The 22,103-nt window shown below is 34.1% G+C and overlaps 1 protein-coding gene across 8 annotated transcripts in view; it reads right to left on the minus strand.

Annotated features, from left to right (window-relative positions):
* The window catches only part of LOC149779169 (protein unc-80 homolog), a 225,941-nt gene that overhangs the window by 111,915 nt on the left and 91,923 nt on the right, over window positions 1-22,103 (minus strand). For 7 of the 8 annotated variants that reach the window (XR_016415580.1, XM_089939731.1, XM_089939726.1 and 4 more), the window contains 3 exons: window positions 21,289-21,475; window positions 6,250-6,387; window positions 981-1,081 (listed from right to left, as the gene is read on the minus strand). Coding sequence is in view for 7 of the 8 variants with exons in the window: in XM_089939731.1 (XP_089795857.1) it covers window positions 981-1,081; window positions 6,250-6,387; window positions 21,289-21,475 (426 nt within the window). In the remaining variant the exon portion in view is untranslated. Of the gene's footprint in view, window positions 1-980; window positions 1,082-6,249; window positions 6,388-10,064; window positions 10,200-21,288; window positions 21,476-22,103 lie in introns of all 8 variants that reach the window. The other variant, XM_089939730.1, reaches the window with a different exon arrangement.

The following is a 22,103-nucleotide window of genomic DNA, read 5'->3' on the forward strand; positions in this document are numbered from 1 at the left end:
AAGAGATCATACCCATGTACTGTAACTTTATGGACACTGGTTTAAGGAAGAGATCATACCCATGTACTGTAACTTTATGGACAGTGGTTTAAGGAAGAGATCATACCCATGTACTGTAACTTTATGGACAGTGGTTTAAGGAAGAGATCATACCCATGTACTGTAACTTTATGGACAGTGGTTTAAGAGTGAGATCGTGCACATGTACTGTAACTCTATGGACAGTGGTTTAAGAATGAGATCATACCCATGTACTGTAACTCTATGGACAGTGGTTTAAGGAAGAGATCATACCCATGTACTGTAACTTTATGGACAGTGGTTTAAGAGTGAGATTGTGCACATGAACTGTAACTCTATGGACAGTGGTTTAAGAATGAGATCATACCCATGTACTGTAACTTTATGGACAGTGGTTTAAGGAAGAGGTCATACACATGTACTGTAACTTTATGGACAGTGGGTTAAGAATGAGATCATACACATGTACTGTAACTTTATGGACAGTGGTTTAAGGAAGAGGTCATACACATGTACTGTAACTTTATGGACAGTGGTTTAAGGAAGAGGTCATACACATGTACTGTAACTTTATGGACAGTGGGTTAAGAATGAGATCATAAATATGAACTTTAATAACTGACTAGCCAGATTTGTTGAATGGTAGTATTCCTTAAACCATTGAAGTGACCACCATTTGTTGTCTGCATAGTTTTGTTCTTTTGAATTCTTTATTTGGGGTATTTGCAGAGGTTAAAGATTGAAGTTAAATACCTAAAAATATGCCAACTTTTACAGGCAAGCCATGAATTTCAGTATCCAAGAAAATGAATATATTTTTTATGAAACATAAACCATGAAAATTTAGACCTCAAAACATGATACTACCATAGCAGTGTCCAATAAACTGACAGCTGCTCCAACTTTACAAGATAATTGTGACATAAAAGACCCTCCACCTCCCATACTGAGATACGTACCTGTTTGTCCTTGTGTGTGAGTTTCTCCAGGAAATGTCTCAGGAAAAGGACGGGTTCTTCTATCATGCAGTTCCATATAACCTTTCCTGCCACTTCACTCACTGAAAAGTTTTTTTTTAATTTGCTTGATTCATTATTTTTATATTCTCTAACAATGTAGATATTTAACAAATCACTATGCTAACTGAAAAAGAAATACCTGTAAATTCATGAACACAAGGCAGATGTGGGTCTGAGATAGCTCACCTCATTGACATCTACCTTAATTAGCCAAATGCAAGATCACCTGGCCAAGTTATCCAAGTTAGCAGAGTCCACTCGACATTAGTAAAAATTCTGAAGAAAGGTTTTCAAGACCGAGTTATTTAAAGGTTGTATTTCTAGTACCAGTGGCCATCTTCAAGAATAAATTAGCAGTGCTGTAAAAGGGAATGATGATGCTATCAAATACCGTCAAACTTTATTAAGCAGTCCTTGAGAAATCATTAAATGGTTTTCTTTTTATAGTAACTATGCCCAAATCTTATGACAGGGCAACATTATTTGCAAAACATTAAAGGCCTGATGCAGACATATTCAGAAAAACGTGGCTGAATGAGCAAATTTTAAGTTTTAAATTTTCTTTTTGTATTACTGGTGGCCATATTTGACTTCTGATTATCAACATTTGTAAAAACGTGAAAAACTTAGATGCCAGATACTTTCTGCAAAATTTTGTCAAATTCTATCAAGTAGATTTTGAGAAGAAAAAAAACCAATGTTTATAGGTATTTCTATTTTTCTGTAATGCTGACCATACTTAACGGTACATTAGCATGAAAATGTACAAATTTACTCTTGACGCTAGAATGGTTCCTTACAATACTATGAATATGGAAGAAAATTTCAATGTTGACCAACGACACATAAACGATGACAGACAATAGACAGTGTACACAGTTGGCCAAGAAATCTGGATCAGTAGGAAGTTTTCCGAAGAAAAAAATCTTCCAATGCTATTGATTGCACATCAGCATTTGTCCATTATTAAAAGACCACTATACCAGGATGATTTCTTTCAAAGCTGGCCATATTCTGTTCAGCAATTTGTTTCAAAGATAAAACTGTGTAAACATTTTCTATTTCTAGTAATATCAGTCTTACTTATTTCTTAAATAAAATAATATGCATACATCTGAAAGGTGTTCAAGGTTTTTTTTATACAAGTTATTCAATTGTTGTTCTAATTTTAGTAACAGTAGCCATATCCAATGTCAGGTTGGCATCATTTGTACAAACTTGAGCCTTTCATACCTGAATGTTTTCTATTAAATCTGGTCAAATTCTGCTAAGTGTTTTTTAAGACGTTATGTAAAGGATTTTTAATTTTTAGTAATGGTGACAATATCTGATGGCAAACTGGCATCAGTTGAAGACATCTGGAAATCTTTAATCAGAACGAATTTACATTTTTTTAATTTTTAGTAATGGCAACTATAGTTGACAATGGATTAGGAACATTTCTACATATTTTAAACCACTCTGGTGGCCTATTGGTTATTGCAGTCTGGCAATAAGTATCCTAATTCATCTCGCTTTGAAAACACATTTCCACATACTAACAAAAATAGTTTTTATCAGGAAAACTATTCTTCAGAGGATTTTTTTCTCTCAATGTATCAGTATAATGGGCTCACAAAAATGAAATAAAATACCTTGATAAACTTACTATAAAAATGTAGTAATTTGGCAAAACATTAGTATTACAGCCTATGAAAACTGAATTAGTTCACTATGTCCATATGTTAGGATGCTTTCTGTCAAATTTTATTGCATGATTTTTCATAAATCTTTAAAAGATTTCTCAATTTTTTAAAACAGCAAACATATTTGATAGTTGATTGGCATCAGTTATACAAATTGGAAAGATCTTTAGGCCAGGAGGCTTTCTGTCAAGTTTGGTCAAATTCTATTCTGCAATTTCAGAGTTGTTTAAAGAATCTTCTATTTTTAATAATCATGGCCATATCTCATAACAAATTGGCATAGTTAGTCAAACTTTAAAGTTTTTCATGTCATGATCTTTTGTGTGAAATTTGGTCAAAATCTATTCAGCAATTTTGAAGTATATGTTTAAAGTTTTTTTAAATTATTTTTAACAACGGCAGCCATAGCTGATTGTTATCTTTAGTAAAACTTACAATTTCTACATGCCAGAATGCTTTCCATGAAACACGGATCAAATTCTGATTTTTTGAGTGGAAGAAATAATGTAAAGGTTGGTGTATTGTTTGTCATGACAGCTATATCTGATTGTATACTGGCATAATTTGTACAGAAGACTTTTATGCCATGATGCTATTAGCCAGTTTTGGTTGAAACTGTTCTGGTGGGATCTGAGTACAGCTGGCAAATTTTAGAAAACTTCTACTTGGTAACCACCAATTCTAATGATCGATTTACCCAGGTATCTAATGACAGGGAAACTGCATTAAATGTGTACAAACAAGAAGTCAAGTCTACATCTTTTTAAAATTCACAGTATCTGATATGTATCATTGCCTAATGTCATCTGCTACAAAGTACAAGAATTCATCCTCATTGTATGAGGCAAAAAAAAATGTGTCCAGTTGGTCAACCATCCCTCTCTTTTTGCTGCTGACCCTATTACCTTTTTCCCCCAGGCACTGAGTACATTATATATACTAATCATTATAATATATATATATATATATATATATATAAATATATATATATATATATATATATATATATATATATATATATATATATATATATATATATATATATATATATATATATAATGTTAAAATAATACCTACATACCCTAACTTTAAAACCAGTGCAACAGGAAGCGCACACATTTTGTTTTGTCTGATAAAGTTCTGAAATCCTCCATCATCATCTAATATCATCATGGTCTATAGTATTCTCACACCATCCTATTTGTTTATACCCCCCCTCCACCGATGTTAAAAACAGAAGGCATCAAGGATATAAAAATGCACAAAACTTAGTCATTTCATTCACTGATTTATAAGTTCTAACCTGATTGTTGCCATGGTGTCCTGAACACTGTCAACTTGCTGGTGTTTCAAATTAAAAGAGAGTTTCTTTAGAAACACAGTGACCATATTTGCTTGGGCCAGTCTATGTTTTCAAGCAACTAATGTGATCTAGTTCATCCGCTTTGAAAATCTCAATAATTCTGTAAATTGTGGATGTAATGTCTTTGAACACATGTATAACAAGAGTTCCTTCTTTTTATTAGTTCATTTTGTTTTAAAAATATTAAAACTAGACATTGCAAATAATTGATGTGGACTACACGGTTTTTATTAAAATGGACTATTCTAGAAACCAGAAAAAGACAATGAGAGGCCAGTTTGCTTGTTTACATCAGGGGCTTCTGTTTGTGTTTAAACATCAATAATTCAACAGTGTTAGGGACCCATCTGTGACAATCAGGTTTGAAATTATAAATCAATGAATGAAATCACTACATTTTGTGTATCTTTGATATTCTAGACATTTTTTATTTTTAAAATCAGTAGGGGGCAACAAACGGGAGGTTATGCTAAAACTATAGCCGTTGTTAATATTGTCTGACTCCCTTTCCTTGGCCTCACTGTTATATGCAGACACTTGTAAATATCGTCTGCCTCCCTTTCCTTGGCCTCATTGTTATAGACAGACACTTATTCAGAGACTAAGCTTGAGCTTTGTAAGTAATACTTTGATCATATAGTTTATGAAATCTATGAAAGGTTACAACTGAACACATCAGTTGTGAAGCAAGATCAAAACACACACTAAAGGATTGTCACATGGGCAAACATGCTATGGAATGGGGGGCAAAATGATCCGAGGTGCTAGCCTTTGCAGATCACTGACATTTCACCTTTAAGTGGGTTCAACAACCAGGCTCAGCCAATTTGGGCATGTGAGAAGGCTTCACATGGGTCGGTGTTTTTTCCAAGGTTTTCTAGGGTTCTTCCTCCACCAAATATACTGGTCACTATGTACACCCTATAATGTGCTGAGGAATGGCATTAAAAAATATACTGGACGCTATGTACAGCCTATAATGAGCTGAAGAATGGCATTAAAAAATATACTGGATGCTATGTACACCCTATAATGTGCTGAAGAATGGCATTAAAAAATATATTGGATGCTATGTACACCCTATAATGTGCTGAAGAATGGCATTAAACCCACAACAGCAGCCATATCTGATGGTGCATCAGCATCGAGCATACAAATCTGAAAGCTCCCCATGTCCAGATGCTCTCTTTGAAATTTGTTCATTGGTTTTTGAGAAATTTAAGAGTACTTTTTGATGTATGCACAACAGAATACAGACCATATCATAAGCACACTCAGCATTATGGCCATAACCAAGTAAGCTACAACTGGTTATACCATGCAGACCACAAGCTCACTTTGCTTTATGACCATGGTTAAGCAATTTAAACATGGTTATGCCACACAGGCCATGCCATAAACTCACTTGGCCATGGACAAGTAATTTAAACATGGTTATGCCATGCAGACGATTCCATGAGCTCACTTTGCCATATGACCATGGTTAAGTAATTTAAACATGGTTATGCCATGCAGACCATTCCATAAGCTCACTTTGCCCTATGACCATGGTTAAGTAACTTATACATGGTTATGCCATACAGACCATTCCATGAGCTCACTTTGCCCTATGACCATGGTTAAGTAATTTAAACACAGTTATGCCATGCAGACCATTCCATAAGCTCACTTTGCCTTATGACCATGGCCAAGTAATTTAAACATGGTTATGCCACACAGACCATACCATAAACTCACTTTGCCTTATGACCATGGCAAGGTAATATAAATATGGTTATGACATGCATACCATACCAAATGCTCACTTTGTCTTATAACCATGGCCAAGTACTTTAAAAATGGTTATGCCACACATATCATACCAAAAGCTCAGTCAGTCTTATGGCCCTGCCCAAGTAATCTAAAATTGGTTATGCTAATTGTCTCATCCTGTAAAGCATTTATTTGAAAGACTTAATATTTCTACAACCTCTAGCGAGCATGATTCTATTTTAAGTTTATATGCTGTAAAAAGAATTACATAATAGAAGCAAATTTCATTTAAATTCTTTAAGTTCAAAAAGAAATTTGAAATGTAAAAGGATGATCAGCAGAAATATACTTTAAGCAGACTGAAAAAAGGATTCTGCAATAGATTACACTTAACAACCATAATGTTTACCAGCAATTCCATCCATGTTGACATCTCCATCATCCAGCAAGTGGATTATGGGTAACACCACAGCACAGATGCATGATGGGAAGAATGTTTGTGCCAGCTGAATATGGTGTGGGTGCTGTTCTGTGCGCTCCTCTTCACCTTAATTAAACATGAATAAACTCAGTTGGTTTTATGTATTCCTGCTTCAAAATGTAAACATGTTTCATTATTGTGGAAAATTATACATCAAAGTCACAAACTGCCAGTCTTGACAGAAAATAATCTTTTCAAACAACAAAACTTTAATATTTAACAATTGTCAAACTGCCAATCACACTACTATATATACATGGAAGTAAATTCTCTGCAACGTAGAGGATATGTCAAGAACAGGTGTACAATTATTTGACGAATGCTTCTTTTACTGAATCAATCTGACAGAACAGAACTAACCAAGATTCTTTATTTCTAAACAGAACAAGAAAATCATCAGTGTCATATGGCTTGGCTGCAAATCATGAATGATGCACACAAAAAATGATTTAACAGGTATTAACTCTGTATATTTTTTTTTTGGGGGGGGTCTATTTAATCTAGATTGACACATTTAAAACCAACTTCTGTCACTCTTTGATCAAAGAGTGTCTAAGAGAATAATTTTTATGCAAACCCTAATTGAAAGAAATTGCTCTCAACCAAAAATTTAAAACAAAAATCACTGAATCATGAAATATCAGTCAGAGTGACCAACTTTTTAGTTTAGACATCCTCATGACTCATTTACATATACATGCTTTTGTGACAGTATATGAAATGGTGACTGAACAAATTAATGCTAAGATGAATACAAGTTACTAGATCATGAAATACAGCTGACAGTGATCTAAATTTCACTGTAAACTAAGGCACTCCATATTACACCTTTAAAATAACTTGCGGGGCTCTACAAGCATTAGTATCTGAGAAAATGACTTAAATGCAAACCCTAACCACTTAAGTATGTCACAGTGATCTGGTTTTCACTTCTGGCCATATCTTGCATTTACACATCAAATTAAGTTACACCATAGGCAATAGTGCCAGAAATCTAATGCAAACATTAATTCAAATCAGTGAACTATGAAATATACATCACAATGACCTAATTATCAATGAAAGGTGTAGTACTCCACATAAACAATACAGTTACCAGTGTATGTGACTCAGCATGGAATAGTCTGAGAAAATAGCTAAAAACAAATATAAACCTAAAAAACCGAGCTCAAGGCAAAGGAAGCACTCATTATTGAAACATAACACTTCGCATGAGCTGTTCACCAAGCCACATGCACAGGCAGTTCACCAAGCCAAATGCATTGGCTGTTCAAGAAATCTGGGTTGGTATGATGCTTTCTGACATGTAACAATTTTTAATTTTGTTTTAGTAATGTCATCATTTGTGCAAACTAGAAAGACTTTTAATCACACTGCTGTCTGCCAAGTTTTGCTAAAACTGGTTCTGTGGTTTTCGAGAGTAGTTAAAAATATAGATAGATGACACTTGATCACAGATGCAGGAACATACCATAATTTTACCTGTCATTACAGTCAACTGATCTAAAACTTATCAAAGGTTTATCCTGTTGACGAAACTGCAGTTCTCTGTTGAAATTAGGTATGTTAGAGTAAGATATATTCATTGTTAGATACATTCATTTTTCATAATAGTATATGATTATAAATAAACCAAACAGTAAAAGCACATAAATATATATTAAACATCTTTATGATAAATTGTTAAATATCTATTAATAGGCTTTAAGATAATAGTAAATCCATAAAGACGTTAAATCCTACAATAGTGTAATTACACTAACAGGTGTTGAATGCAATCAAAGGATTAGTCGAAAAGCTAAATACTATGAATTTCTATTCCACAAGAAAAGAAAACATTCATGATATAAAAACATAATGTTCTTCATCAACAAAACTTGGCATCATTACATGTTAACCTCTATTGGATAAAATTGATTAAATAAGTAAATACTTTTGTAAGAAATTGTGATAAATGTTTTTGTATGAATCTTACAAAAAGAACTGGTGTATTTTTTCCAACAGAATTTATTTTTGATGATAAATCTAAATGAAATATTATTAAATACAAATATAATACTGTGATAGCAGTTTACAAATAGCAATGACTTCTTAAATTGCAAGATTTTCAAGGTCAATTCAAACTACCATGCCCATAAAAGGACATTATTTGAAGAAATGCAATAGTTGTTTGGTAACCAAATTCTGAAGTTACAAAAGAACGTTTTTCCTTTTCAAAAATCCTTTGTTACAAGTGGTTGCTATGTGAATTAATAATATGGGTCAGTCGTACAGTGAACAGCAATTTACTATGTGCAAACAATTTATAATATATTAAAGTATTGAGACACTGGCTGTTGACTGAAATCCATTCATTCAGCAGAATTTCAAAAATAATATGTTCAGGACAATAAATATAACTGATTACTGGTCTTTAAAAGCACTCACTTTCATTTCCATTTTCTTTTCTTTAAATGCTTTGAAAATATTTTTACCATAGCAGAGGCAGCAATGGATATATTTTCAAACAGAATATAGCATTTGTAAGCTGTGTGAACATCTGTCAGTCACTTGCCAGTGTTATAACATTATGATTAAGCCATGTATTGTTAGTTTGTGTGAAATCACCGTTCACTATGCGTCTCTGATTCAACCTGAAAATCATTCATCATACAGAATAACACATTCAATGTAGCACCAAAAACATGCCTTAATAATGGCACATTGTACTTTAATAACGGTAAATCCCACTTTAATAATGGAACATCCCACTTTTTTGGTCAGAACCCAATAAAAAGTATCCCTTGCAGAAATTTCACATATTTTCACTTAAATTCAAGGTTTCTTGGGGTCACTTTCCATAGCCCCAAAAATAAATTTCCATGACTTTAAATACAGACTGTAAAAACTCCTAGAACACCAGAAATCAGCATTACAACACAGCAAGATTGTTTATGAACCTATAAGACAGATATTCCATTAGCCGTATGACAAAAAATGGTCCAAAATAATTTTTTGTGGAAACAAAAATGATTTCCCAAGATATTTTAAGGACTTCAACACTAAAAGGAAAATGCTTAATGATTTCATGGCCTTGAATTTAAATACCCAAAATCAGGTACTTTCATACCATCATATACATTCATTTCTCAAATCTCATTATTACTCAACTTCATAGAAAGAGTTGGTGTCAAAAATAAATCTTATATTTTAATACATTGTAAACATACTATGAGATAATGCACCTCCAAAGTGGAGAGCTTTGAAACATGGACAGAGGGAGTTAACTCTTATAGTATGTACATACACATAATGATGACAATATCTGTGTGGCCTTATTATAAACTTCATCAAAACTACCTAAAGAGAAAAGCAAAATCACAGAGTTTTACATTATATTCAGTATGCTAGACTGGAGAGTTATTTCTTTGTTTCTTGAACTGCTAAAAATACAAATTGCTTTTTATGATAGTAGAAATAAAAAATGACAATTATTTTACAAACTTTATTTGTGCACACATGTTAGAACAAAAAGGTTTCTGAAACTTGCCTAGTTATCATCATGATTAAAATGAATGAATGAGAATGTATATCTTGGCAATTTATAAATTGTATTAAAAAAACACAAAAAAACAAGTTGATAAAATAATGTTTATATTGGGCATGGCCACTGTAGATTTATAAATCATGACATTTTCTGATTTTCAAGTTGAAAAACAAAGATTTGAGTGCAGTGTTAGCGTGCTGTTTGTGAATATTTGTACCTTCGAATATTGTTAGTCGTCCCCAGTGCATACTACCATTTCTCCAAGACAAACGACTACTTTGGGTGGTGTTAGCACGATTGGTGGGGGCGAGGGAAACACGTCGGGCAGCCAGGGCTAGCTCCTCGGACAGGGCTGACGGGGAAATTAGAGCACGTGCAGCTTGTGATAGCAAAGGTCAAGATCAAGTGCCCAGACAGTAAGTGACTACATAAATTTCTTGTGAAGAATTGTGTATAGCCCAAACAGGCAACATCACTTAAAGTTGGGGCACTCTAAAATACAAAAGTATGGGTTAGACACAGATAAAAGATGAAGTACATAAAATTAAATTGGATATACCGATACAACAGAACCATTTACAAAGCTGCCAGTCATCCTTCAGAAATTTGTTCCGGTCCAATGAAATTTAAAAAATCTGACTTTACGACTGGCAACTTTGTGCATGCAGCAGCCAAAAGGTATACTTATGTATGGCAGATAATAAGATAACAGTTAAAGGATATTTTTATCAACATTTATCTTCATTGTCTTTTTTCACTGATTTAAAACAAAAAGATTTTCTTCTCCAGATACTGTATATGAAATCAGAAACAGACACTGAAATTTTCTAGCACTGCAAAACTATTACATTTTTGTTTAAACTTGACTGTGTGTAATAATGTTTAATGGTTGCAAACTCTATTATTTATCAATAAATTTATGTGGTGTATCAACCAATCAAATCCAGCCATACATATCACATGACCTTAAGACTTGATTAACAACTTCATCAACACCATGCATATCAATTTGATGATGCTGCTAATAACAACAGAATTATGAGTGAGGAAAATCTCTGAAACCCAAATGAGAGCAAAAACTTTCCCTCATTAGTATTGGAGGTATCAGTTATGAACACGAGCACTCTCTCCTTTCTCAAAGTCACAGACAGACCCCTGAACTATTCAATATCATTCTATAACTGAAACTGTACTACTTCAAGCAGGTCTTTGCGTTGTAAACATTTTATTTTCATTTCTGCATTTTATATACATTCAGTGTACTAAATTCATTATCAAAAACTCCAACAGTGTGCGTGTGTGTGTGTGTGTCTTGGTCCACTAATGGTCAGCTGAAGAAAAACGGGCCAAATTGTGGATAAATATAAAATTTGAATAAAGTAAAATAAAACTACTTTTCTAAAGCCACTCTTCCAATGCTATGATGAATGCAGTCAGAATCAAATCAAGTCCACAAACATTTTGTGTGAATTGTGTCCCAAGAAAATCTGCCACACATTCGATTCTGAAAGACACACATAATTAGTGACCAGGCAATAAGAACTTGTACAATTGTCATTTAAAACCCAAAATGCTGCATTCAAAAGAAAACCAGGGATCTATAAACCACTACTGCATGTTACACTGCATCAAAATAAAACTATGTATAAAGGTCAATAGGAAATCATGTGTACTGATGTATAACTTTAACAGCAAACTCAAGCATGCCTGATTTCAACCACTATCATATACCGGTCAAAATGGCACTTGTAGTAATAAGGCTAAAGTGTTGGGTTGAAAGATACCATTGTTAGAATAATTTCCTGTCATCTGGTAAAAACTAGTGGTATCTGATATGTTAAGTGTTTTTACTCTGATTCAACCTATCACATTTGGTCTGATATGACACACACACACACACACACACACACACACACAGACACACACACACACACACACACACACACACACACACACACACACACATTGATGTGTGATAAGTAATAATCATATTTTCCACTTGAATCTCAAGAATAGGCATCATGGAATTAACTTTGATCAAGCATATCCTAAAAACCATTCACACCATGTTTGATTGAAACTGGCATGAAAATTCATTGTGAATATGTTTACAATGGAAGCTACACATAAGCCAAGGGTACAATGTTGGATATTTTTAATGGACCACTTCCACCAACTTTGATAATAAGTGACTTTATCATTCTGGATAAGGTGAAAAAAGGGTTTTCCACCTGTTTGCCCAAAATGTCACTGTTTATGGATCTACCCTGAACACAATTTTGATGGGGCATGTCTGAAAAAAACCTAGATAAAAACTGACTGAACCGGCCTGATAATTATGCTCAAAATGTTTTTCATACGGTTTTTATGGAGGCCATACCACTGATAGAGAAGCCATTAACAGAGTATGTCCTAAGAAACATCTGAGCCATTCTAAGGATGCTGCTGAAAATACATTTTCCACCCATGTGCTAAGGAACCAAATCAATACCAATGTCCAGGACGCAAGTTTTACAGAACATATGTTAAGAAACATTTCTACCAAGTTTGATTCAAATAGGTTCAGCCATTCTATGGAAGATGGGTTTCCACCTGGTTGTTAAGGACACACTGTTGCTAACTGACCTTACGCCAGAGGGTAGATCACTCCGCCTACCGAACACGTGACTTGACAATCTCTTAACCTCCGACAAACATTCTGTGAAAATGGCGCGCGTGATAACATTAAAAGATATACCAGACGATAGTGGTGACCAGTATTTGCCATATGAAACAACATTGAGACAGAGACAGAAAGCAAGAGCATTTATCCATCGCTTGCACTTCTCTAAGTTATTTCGGTATGCGGAGAACTCGCCCCATGGAGAACTTGCCCCCACGTATCTGGAGAACTCGCCCCAGAGTGGTTGGAGAAGTCGCCCCAATTGGTTGGAGAAGTCATCCCAAAACTTGTCACCCAAAAAACAATTTTATAACAGAATTAAGTAACCTTTTACGTGATTCATATTTTTATATATATGCGATCACAAAAGAGATATTAACTAAATTAAAGCAATATCATAGTAATATTTATAAGGACGAAATTAAGTCTGTATATAAGCTAATGAATGACGGCAGTATAGTGATTAAAAAGGATGATAAGTCAAACACTATTATCATTGTGAATCAAGATGATTATGTTAAAGAAGTTGAACGTCAATTAGAAATTAAATAACAAATTTCAACATGCATTAATGAGATCACTAAAAATAATAATTCTGTATGTGAGGAATTTGATACTTTCCCTCCTAACATACATACACCTCAAAAATTATAATTCCATATATGAAAAATTTGATACTTTCCCTTTTAACATACGTACACCTCAATTCTACATATTACCCAAAACTCATACAAATCCTGACCATAATTTACCTTTAAATTTTCCAGGATGACCCATTATATCAGGTTGTAATTCATATACTGAAAACCTATCCAAATTTATTGAAAGTGTTTTACAACCTTTAATGAAATCACTTCCTTCATACATTAAAGATACAACTACTTTCATTAAAAAGTCAAAGTCTATTCCACATCTATCTGATAAAATCCTGGTATCATTAGATGTAACATCACTATATACCAACATTCCGCATGCAGATGGTATTGAAGTGTGCAAATATTTTCTTGATAACAATCCTAATAATAGCATACTATCTAGTGAAGATATTTGTAAAATAATAAAAACTTATCTTGGAAAATAATTATTTTCAATTTAATAATACGAATTACATACAGATAATGGGTATTAATATGGCTCATATATACTCTTCCCTTTCAAGGGTGAATTAGAAAAGGATTTTATTCAAAACGAAAAGTTTAATTCATCTCTTTGGTTCAGATTTTTAGATGACAGATTTATGATCTGGAAACATTCAACTAAAGAACTGGAAAAAAATTATTGATCGCCTAAATCATTTCCACCCGACGATTAAATTTACTTATACTGCATCTAGTACGCATGTTTCATTTTTAGATGTAAATGTAATAAAAAATATTGATAACACTATCTCTACAAATATTATTAAAATGCATCTAATGATTTGAAGAGCAGAGCAAAAGGGACAGATAACACTTATTTTTCATTAAGTACAGAAGCGGAGTTAATCAAATGGAAAAGTTGAAAAATTGCAAATTTTATAAATTTAATAAGTTATTAAGTTGAAGAAAAACAACAATAAATAAACAACAATAAATAAAGCCTTAACCATGTGGCGACATCTCAGAATTACTATATATGATCCTTGGGGCGACTTCTCCAGGCGAAGTGGGGAGACTTCTCCGAACGGTTGCAAAATTTGTAAATATGTACAATAGCCAAGTTGATATCGGCAGAAGCAGCTTGTCGGAGGAAAATGGCAGACGTAAACAGTGACTGGAGGTGTGTATAATAGCGCTCGCTGATTGGTCAATTGAGCAGAATGATTGACAACTGGCGATAGGTCCATTAAGCTGCCATGAACATAATTTTGAAAGAGCTTGCATTCACCAGATGAACCCAGACAGCTATATAAGATAGACATGACAGACAAACAAGCTCAAATGACCATCACTAACCCAACTTGTCAGACACTGGAAATAATATGCCCATAACTTTCTGATGCAACTGGTTGTTCATTATTTTTTTCCCAATGGTTTAACATTCTGTAGTAATAACAACTGAATGGTTGCCCAGAATTTCTCTAAGGACATTACATCAGTCCTTCACACCATGTGCTTTTTACAGCTCTTCCTCGTTATAACATGGTAGTCTGGGTCCATTACTGTGGTATGTACTGAATTGTGTCATATTGAGAAATGTTATATCTATGGAACTGTCATATGCTGAGAACAGCATAATATACAAAACTGTGGTATAATGGGCACTATAATTGTTTTTGAAATACAGTGGAACCCCGCTATAATGCGATGATCGGGGTCCATAAAATCGGATCGCTTTAAAAGCGGGATCGCGTTAATGTGGGGTTTTACAATATTTAACTTTTTTTCCGAGAACATATACGTGTATACATGTATAATGATCAAAAGTTGGCTTATCATCAGATGAATATTAACTGGAATGCATTAATTAAGATATATTCAAAATAATCGATGGCTAATATATTTATAGGTTATTACTGTACATTAAAAACATTTACTAATTTTTATTTGTTTGAACGATAATACAGATTGACCGATAATACCAGACTATCGCTATATCATGAAAAGTGTATCAACACCGTATGCTACCGTGCCGTCGTGGCATGCAGTTCATCCATAATGGATGTAATTTCATTGAAAATTGTACAGATTTAAAATATTCAATAATTTTGTAATAGTCTGAATTCGTCGTGTAAAATATAGGATGAACAAAATATTGAAACCATTTACTTGCCGTCTGATATCGTACGGTCATTGCATGCAGCTATTCCCGGGTCTACATACGGTGTCTGTACAAATTTCATACCGCTAAAATTTTATCATATGCGACAACTGCAAGAATAATTAACAATCAACGCATGATTTCAGCATGCAAATAACTTTTATTTCAGATTTTGTGAACATCAAAAGAAACATGTGAAAACTGCTAAATTAATCGTTGCGCAAAGTGCAAAGTCAGTGTGGTTCCAAATTTAAATTTCATCATTTCTTGAAAAATATATCCAATGACGTTTGCTTCTTTGCCGCGAACTGTTGGGTTCCAGCAAAGTCAAGAATGTTTCTTAATTGAAGGACTTTGACGCTGTCAACATCTTGTGTTTCCAGCCACCTTAAACTTGCTTCTAAATGTACTACTGCTTCAGACACTTTTGGTGGGGGAGTTGGGGTGCCATCGTCATCGTTATCATTATCGTCACTGGTTTCAGGTTCTGATTGTGCAGCTTCATTCTTTCCGCTGACATTTGTAACAATTTCATCATCTGATATGTGTTCGTATATAGGGCAGATGTCATCTACTGAATACCAGTTAAGGATATCATGATGACTGTGCTCGTATTTTTTGAGTGCTTCTTCTGCTAAACGTACGTCGTCTTCAGTGAATCCTGTAAATTCAAGCTCATCGTCACTATCATTTTGTGTCAAGGGCGTAAAAGCTGGCCCAAGACCCTTTATCCAGCATCGTTCAATGCAGCGTGCAGTGATAGCATCCCAGGCTTTACCTCCAAGGTGACATACTTCTTTTAAGTTGAGTAATGCCAATGATGTGTCGACGGATGCGTTATTATCTGCTACCATTCCCTTTATCATTTCACGGCGATAATTTTGTTTAAATACGGAAATTATGCCTTGGTCAAGTGGCTGGATTTCTGACGTAGTGTTTTTCGGGAGGTACGAAACTTTGATCTTGCCAACACTGCTGACAAGATTTTCCGCTGGGGGGTGGGCAGGGCAATTATCCAGCAGGAGGAGAGCTTTTTCCTCCAGCTTGAGTTTTCGTAAATGAGCCCGAACATCTGGAACGAATGTTTTGTGAAACCAGTCGTCAAATATGGAGCTATTCATCCAAGCATTCTTGCTGTTAGTGTACTGAAATGGAAGTGCCTTCATATTTACATGATGAAAACATCTGGGAGCTTTCGATTTTCCAATCATCAGAGGTCTGACTTTGTGGCTGCCAGACTTGTTAACACAAAATAAGAGAGTCACTCTGTCCTTCCTCTTCTTGAAACCTTCTCGTTTGTGACTGTCAGTCTTGGTTGCAAGGGTGCGATCGGGTAACATTTTATAACATAAACCAGTCTCATCGCAGTTGTAAACTTGGTCGGCTGTGTAGCAACCGTCCTCCAGCAACTTTTTAAGCCCAATCGGGTAGGAATTGGCAGCCTCTTTGTCAGCGCAGCGGATTTCCCCAGACACAAGAACTTGGCTGATAGCGTGCCTTTTCTTGAATCTGTCTAGCCAGCCATTACTCGCCTTAAATTTGGAATCATCTCCATTGATACGGCGATCAAATTTCTCTGCTTGGGCTTTCAGAATTGGGCCAGAAATTGGAACACCTTCTGAGCGAGCTTGTACAAACCATTGGTACAAAGCTGAATCTAGGACATTGTCATTAGCTAACTTAACCCTTTTACGCTGTAAACCAGTTTCCTCTTCAAGAATGTTGGGTAGACTACGGAGCTTTCCTTCATCTGTTTTCCACCCTCGCAAAGTGGACTCGCTGATTCCTAGATCTCTGGCAAGCTGAGTTTGTTGTTTGCCCTTCTTTAGTTGATCTAGGGCATACAGTTTCTCTTTAGCAGAAAACGACTTGCGTTTTTGAACTTGCTTTTCCATAACAGTAAAATATTTTTTTATATAAGCAAACAACGTACACAGATAAAGCTCGATAACTAAGTAATGAAGGCCTGCAATGGTTACGAATCACTTTTTATATAAAACAAAATTAAGCTGAACGGATGTACAATTTCATACCCTTTTAATTTACAGATAATAAAGTGGATATTATTTACTTTCAACTGTTTGTTGTTTGATCACACCACCAAGCACAGCATACATGTTGGCGGCTTTCGTCCTTTGATGTTTATTAAATTGTGCGACTCTTGTATCAACCACAGCTTTGTCTGCTGCTTGGCTGTGATTGCAGTTAAATAAGAAGCCCATGTCGGCTATTGTTTGAGCAACGACTGTATACAGAATTCATGGAAGACAATCACAAAGACAATTTACTGGCTTTACTCATGGATCCGTAATAAGTAACACTTCCGATAATGTTTACTTCGGCTTAACAATTCAAAAACCTAATGAAACCAGTTTTCTCTTCTAGAGTAGAATACGGAGCTTCACCACAACCTGTTCAAATTGATAAATTTCAGAAGCCAAGCGTTGTACACACTATTTCTCGTACGTTATATATATCGTATTATTTTAGAATTCATACACGATCACTTCTCCAAAATCACTTAAAGAACCTGGATAAATTGTTAAGTTCCGATCGTTTATTATTAAAAGTCATACGCGAATTCTTCCACCAAATTATAATAAATGTTTTACACACTATTTCTCGTACGTTAAACAAATATTTTCACGGTCCGATAAAAATACACGTAAATGAATTTCAAATTTCAGGAACCATGCCACGATCATATTATTTTAAAAGTCACAACTAATCTCATGCCCAAAATGAAGTTAATTTCTTGTTTTGTTTTTTTTTACTTTTCTCCAAATTTTTTTTCTCCATGTGTGAATGAATATACGAAATTTCGGGAGCCATGCTACGACCGCGTTATATCCGAATTCGCGTTATGGCGGGGCGCGTTATAGCGGGGTTCCACTGTAATGGTGATTTTGAAAAGGAAATGAAGATATAAAACTAAGTTTCACCCTATTTCCTTTCAACTCTTATTGTTATAGTCTGATTTCAGTCATGGGGTCCTTCCTTTTAATGCAATATTATCTGGAAGTGTGTAATAACATGGCACATTGTAAGTGTGTAACAGTGGTGCTTTGTAAGTGTATTAACAAGGTGCATTGTAATGGGGAAGAGATGTGACTATATTGTCTGGCAATGTGGCAGCACATATCACACCTTTAGAACAAACTATCTGCTATAGGCCTAAATTAAAAGGAATAAAAGATATACGAATCAATAACTAACCTTAATTATTATCCTCTTACATGTATTTGAGGGCATGAGCAAATAAAACTTTACAACAAGACAAAACTGGAAATGCTTATTGAGTGTAATGTAGCTTTGAAGTAATGAACTTGCTTCCTGTCAGTAAACAGTAATCTTTTTTTTTCTAGTAGATTCAGTAATTAGGCACATAAATGTTTTCATTTTTATTACAACTATGTATACCTAATTTGAATGTTATTATAAATTTCAAATATATCTGGCTGCCTCATTAATTTTAGGAAAATAATTTCTAGCAAGAGTCACTAGAATTTTGGAGTTCTTGTCCTAACAACCAATTCTACCAAGTTTGATCATAACTGGCTTAGACATTCTTGGAGAAGCTGAAAATAAGTTTTTCATATGGTTGCTATGGAAGCCACACAATTACTAGTGGAGACACCCCAGACAAAATTTTGATAAATAATGTCTTAAGAAACTCTACCAAATCTGATTAAAACTGGCCCAGCTGTTACATAATAGAAACAGAAATAGGCCTCTGAACGGATTGCTAAGGAAGCCATACACGAAAATAGAATGAACTCATAAACTAACAATATTACAATTTTGCCAACCAGAGATTCAAAAATGGACATAAAAGTTGGAAGGAGGTGGGGGGGGGCTCAACATATATTATATCTAATCATCATACTTTAAATATTTCATTTTTATCAATGTTTGATAGAAAAAAGATGCAACCATAACCAAGTATACATATCTGCTAAATGGGAATGTGGATTAATCTCAAGTTATCAATTTGAAAAGTTCTCTTCTAATTGAGATGATGGTGAATATGGAGACTAAACCTTGACATGTGGATCAATTTACATGGTTTATATAAAATAAAATTCACTCATACATCAACTTTGGCTTGTTCATATTTGCATGACTTCAAATTAAGTGCATCCTTTCACACTCCTCCCATACATTGCAAATGATAATATCCATTTAGATCCAATACTCCTGAGGGAAAAGCCAAAACTAAAGTGACAAGCTGGGGTGAGGGTGTCAACAAGTGTTGCTAGGGTGCAAGCTAGTGTTGTAACATTTAATCCATATTTATTATAATAAGACGTGGGGAAGAGAAAAACATGCCTAATGATTTTTTTTATACATGTAGCAGGGGGATTATCAGTGAATAAATATGTCTAGTATAGATAGGTTACATAGATGCTTGTGTTATAATACTTGAATTACAGTAAGTCTCCTTCTAAAAACTTAATATCTAATCAAAAAGCTGCATGAATAACTTCCCAAATGTCTTAATGTGAATTAATTAATTAGAGCAGATATCAATAAACGTACTTTTGGGAAAAATGACATGGATTTGTTGCTATTTAACTTTATGGAATTAAGGAGGGGTCATATTGTTTCCACATTTAACAAGCGGTCCCATTGTTTCAACAGAAGGAGCGGTGAAGATGGGATCTTTAAATCTGTAGCAATCAAATTTCCATCAAAATTAACATTCCAAATAAATGTAAATTCACAGCAGAATTAAGTGTACCAGATATCCCTATCACAAGTTGCCTACTGTACTTTCAAGACCTAAAACATCTCAAGCCCATATAAAAAGTTCTGCAGTAAATAATTTGTGCAACTGGTAAAAAGTATAATAAAATACGAGGGAACTTGAAAAATAAATTTAAAAGTAAATATGAGTTTACTTGTGTTCTAAAATTTCTGTTTAGCTTTTCTGTTGATTTTTTGTTGTTTATTATTAAGACTAATCCACAGTGCTACACGTACAAGACTAAACAACTGAATAACAATTCCCCAATAAATTATACAAGGTGTGATTCTGTGCATAAAAAGCTAAGAGGCATGTCACCTACTGTTTGCATGCAGAGGTCAGAGGTCCAGAGGTCCAGGACACCATGCTAATATGTCCAGGACCCAGGTAAATGGGTCAAGACTTCATGCTATTTGGTCAGGGACACCATGACATCACACTGCTAATGGCAAGGATACAGAAATGAAGGATCAGCAAATTCACAATACCAAGGGAAACAAATGCTATTCTAAGTGTAATTTTTAAAATGACCTTTTAACAATCAATTAACATTATTAGCCTATGTACTGTGTGCATGAATGCATGAAATATAAATCCATTTGTGAACTTCTTGTATGTAAATGGCAGAATTACATGTATATATGACTGCAAATACTTCAGTGTTATGATAGCTTTACAGCAAGTCAGTAAATCACATGACACAAATAATCATAAATTATAATTAATCCAGCTTTTCTTTCAACACAACAGTTTTTATTTGTAGTTATACATTTGGCTACTGAACCAACATTATCCAGTAAATGAAATAAACATCTACAATGTTTACATTTGGTAAATTTACATTTATATTTACTATAATATGAATTTTAATCAGAATTTAAAAATACTATTTAGCTATAAGCATGTTAATAAACTTTCTGAAAGTAATCATCAATAACTGATTTGCAACATACTAAATAACATTACATATTTTTCAAGCTTCTTAGTATGTTAATTTTATGAGTATCTTGGAGCTTTTTGGGCTAAGAATATTATCTTGGACATTGTATTCAGAAAAAACATCAACAAGATGTATGTTAATTAAGAAGACGAACCTTTTCAATGAACTAAAGGTAATAAATACCCAATGTCTTGGTGCTTGCTTACTCATACTTATTGTTAAAAACTGTATTCAACAAAGCATATATATATAATTATTTTTCAAAATAAGTACGTCTGAAGCAGATTAGTCATTGGATCAAAAAGAATTAAAAAAGTAAGGTCATGAGTTTTCTTGATCTTTTGACCCAATACCTTCTTCATGATCTTCACTGGCATGATGGAGAGATGGCTCATAAGCAGCCAACTGTGTTACTGATACAGTTGTCATGGGAAACATCTCCCGTCCCACCCTCTTTCTCTCCTCTTCAGCATGAAGAGCTTTTCTGATCATTTCCTGTTGCTGTTTTCGTCTTGTCGTGGTGGCCGTAACCAAGGATTTCTGCATTAGAAAGTATTTTGTAGAGTACAAAGATCATGTTATCAGAAGAAAACCTTGGTTGACAATACAAGGAGACTGATGCACACACATGTAAGTATGCATTCACACATGCAGTGTACTTTTATCAACTGTGTTGATACATATACTACTGTTCATCTGAAATCAAAAACCAAAAACATGTACATATATGCACTTATTTCTCAAAGACAATGAACATTAAATTAACTGAATTCAATGAAGTGAAACGTAAACATTCTTTCTCAATATATCACAATCATTTGTTCTTAGACACAAACTGTTATGAATTGTACACAAGATAGTGTATTAGTAAGAATGTCTGAACCCTTCACTCATGGAATACTTGCCCAACTTTAGTGGAAGAGATCTTGGGTTTAATTCTCATTAGTAGATGTACTCAATTTTTTTCTTCTTACAATATTCACTGCAGCACAATGTTCCTGTAGATCAAAGTCTATAGAGAGATGCCAACCCATACTGATACAAAGCAAGAATACAAGCTTTAAGACTTCGAATCTGAACATAATAGTAGGAATAGCTCAAGTTTTTACCCAGCAATTTATTTAAGCATTAAATCGATAGTGATTTAACATGATTTTTGGTACCTTCA

The sequence above is a fragment of the Sinohyriopsis cumingii genome, chromosome 17, assembly GCF_028554795.1.
Source record: "Sinohyriopsis cumingii isolate HCF-2022 chromosome 17, ASM2855479v2, whole genome shotgun sequence".
Lineage (NCBI taxonomy): Eukaryota > Metazoa > Mollusca > Bivalvia > Unionida > Unionidae > Sinohyriopsis > Sinohyriopsis cumingii.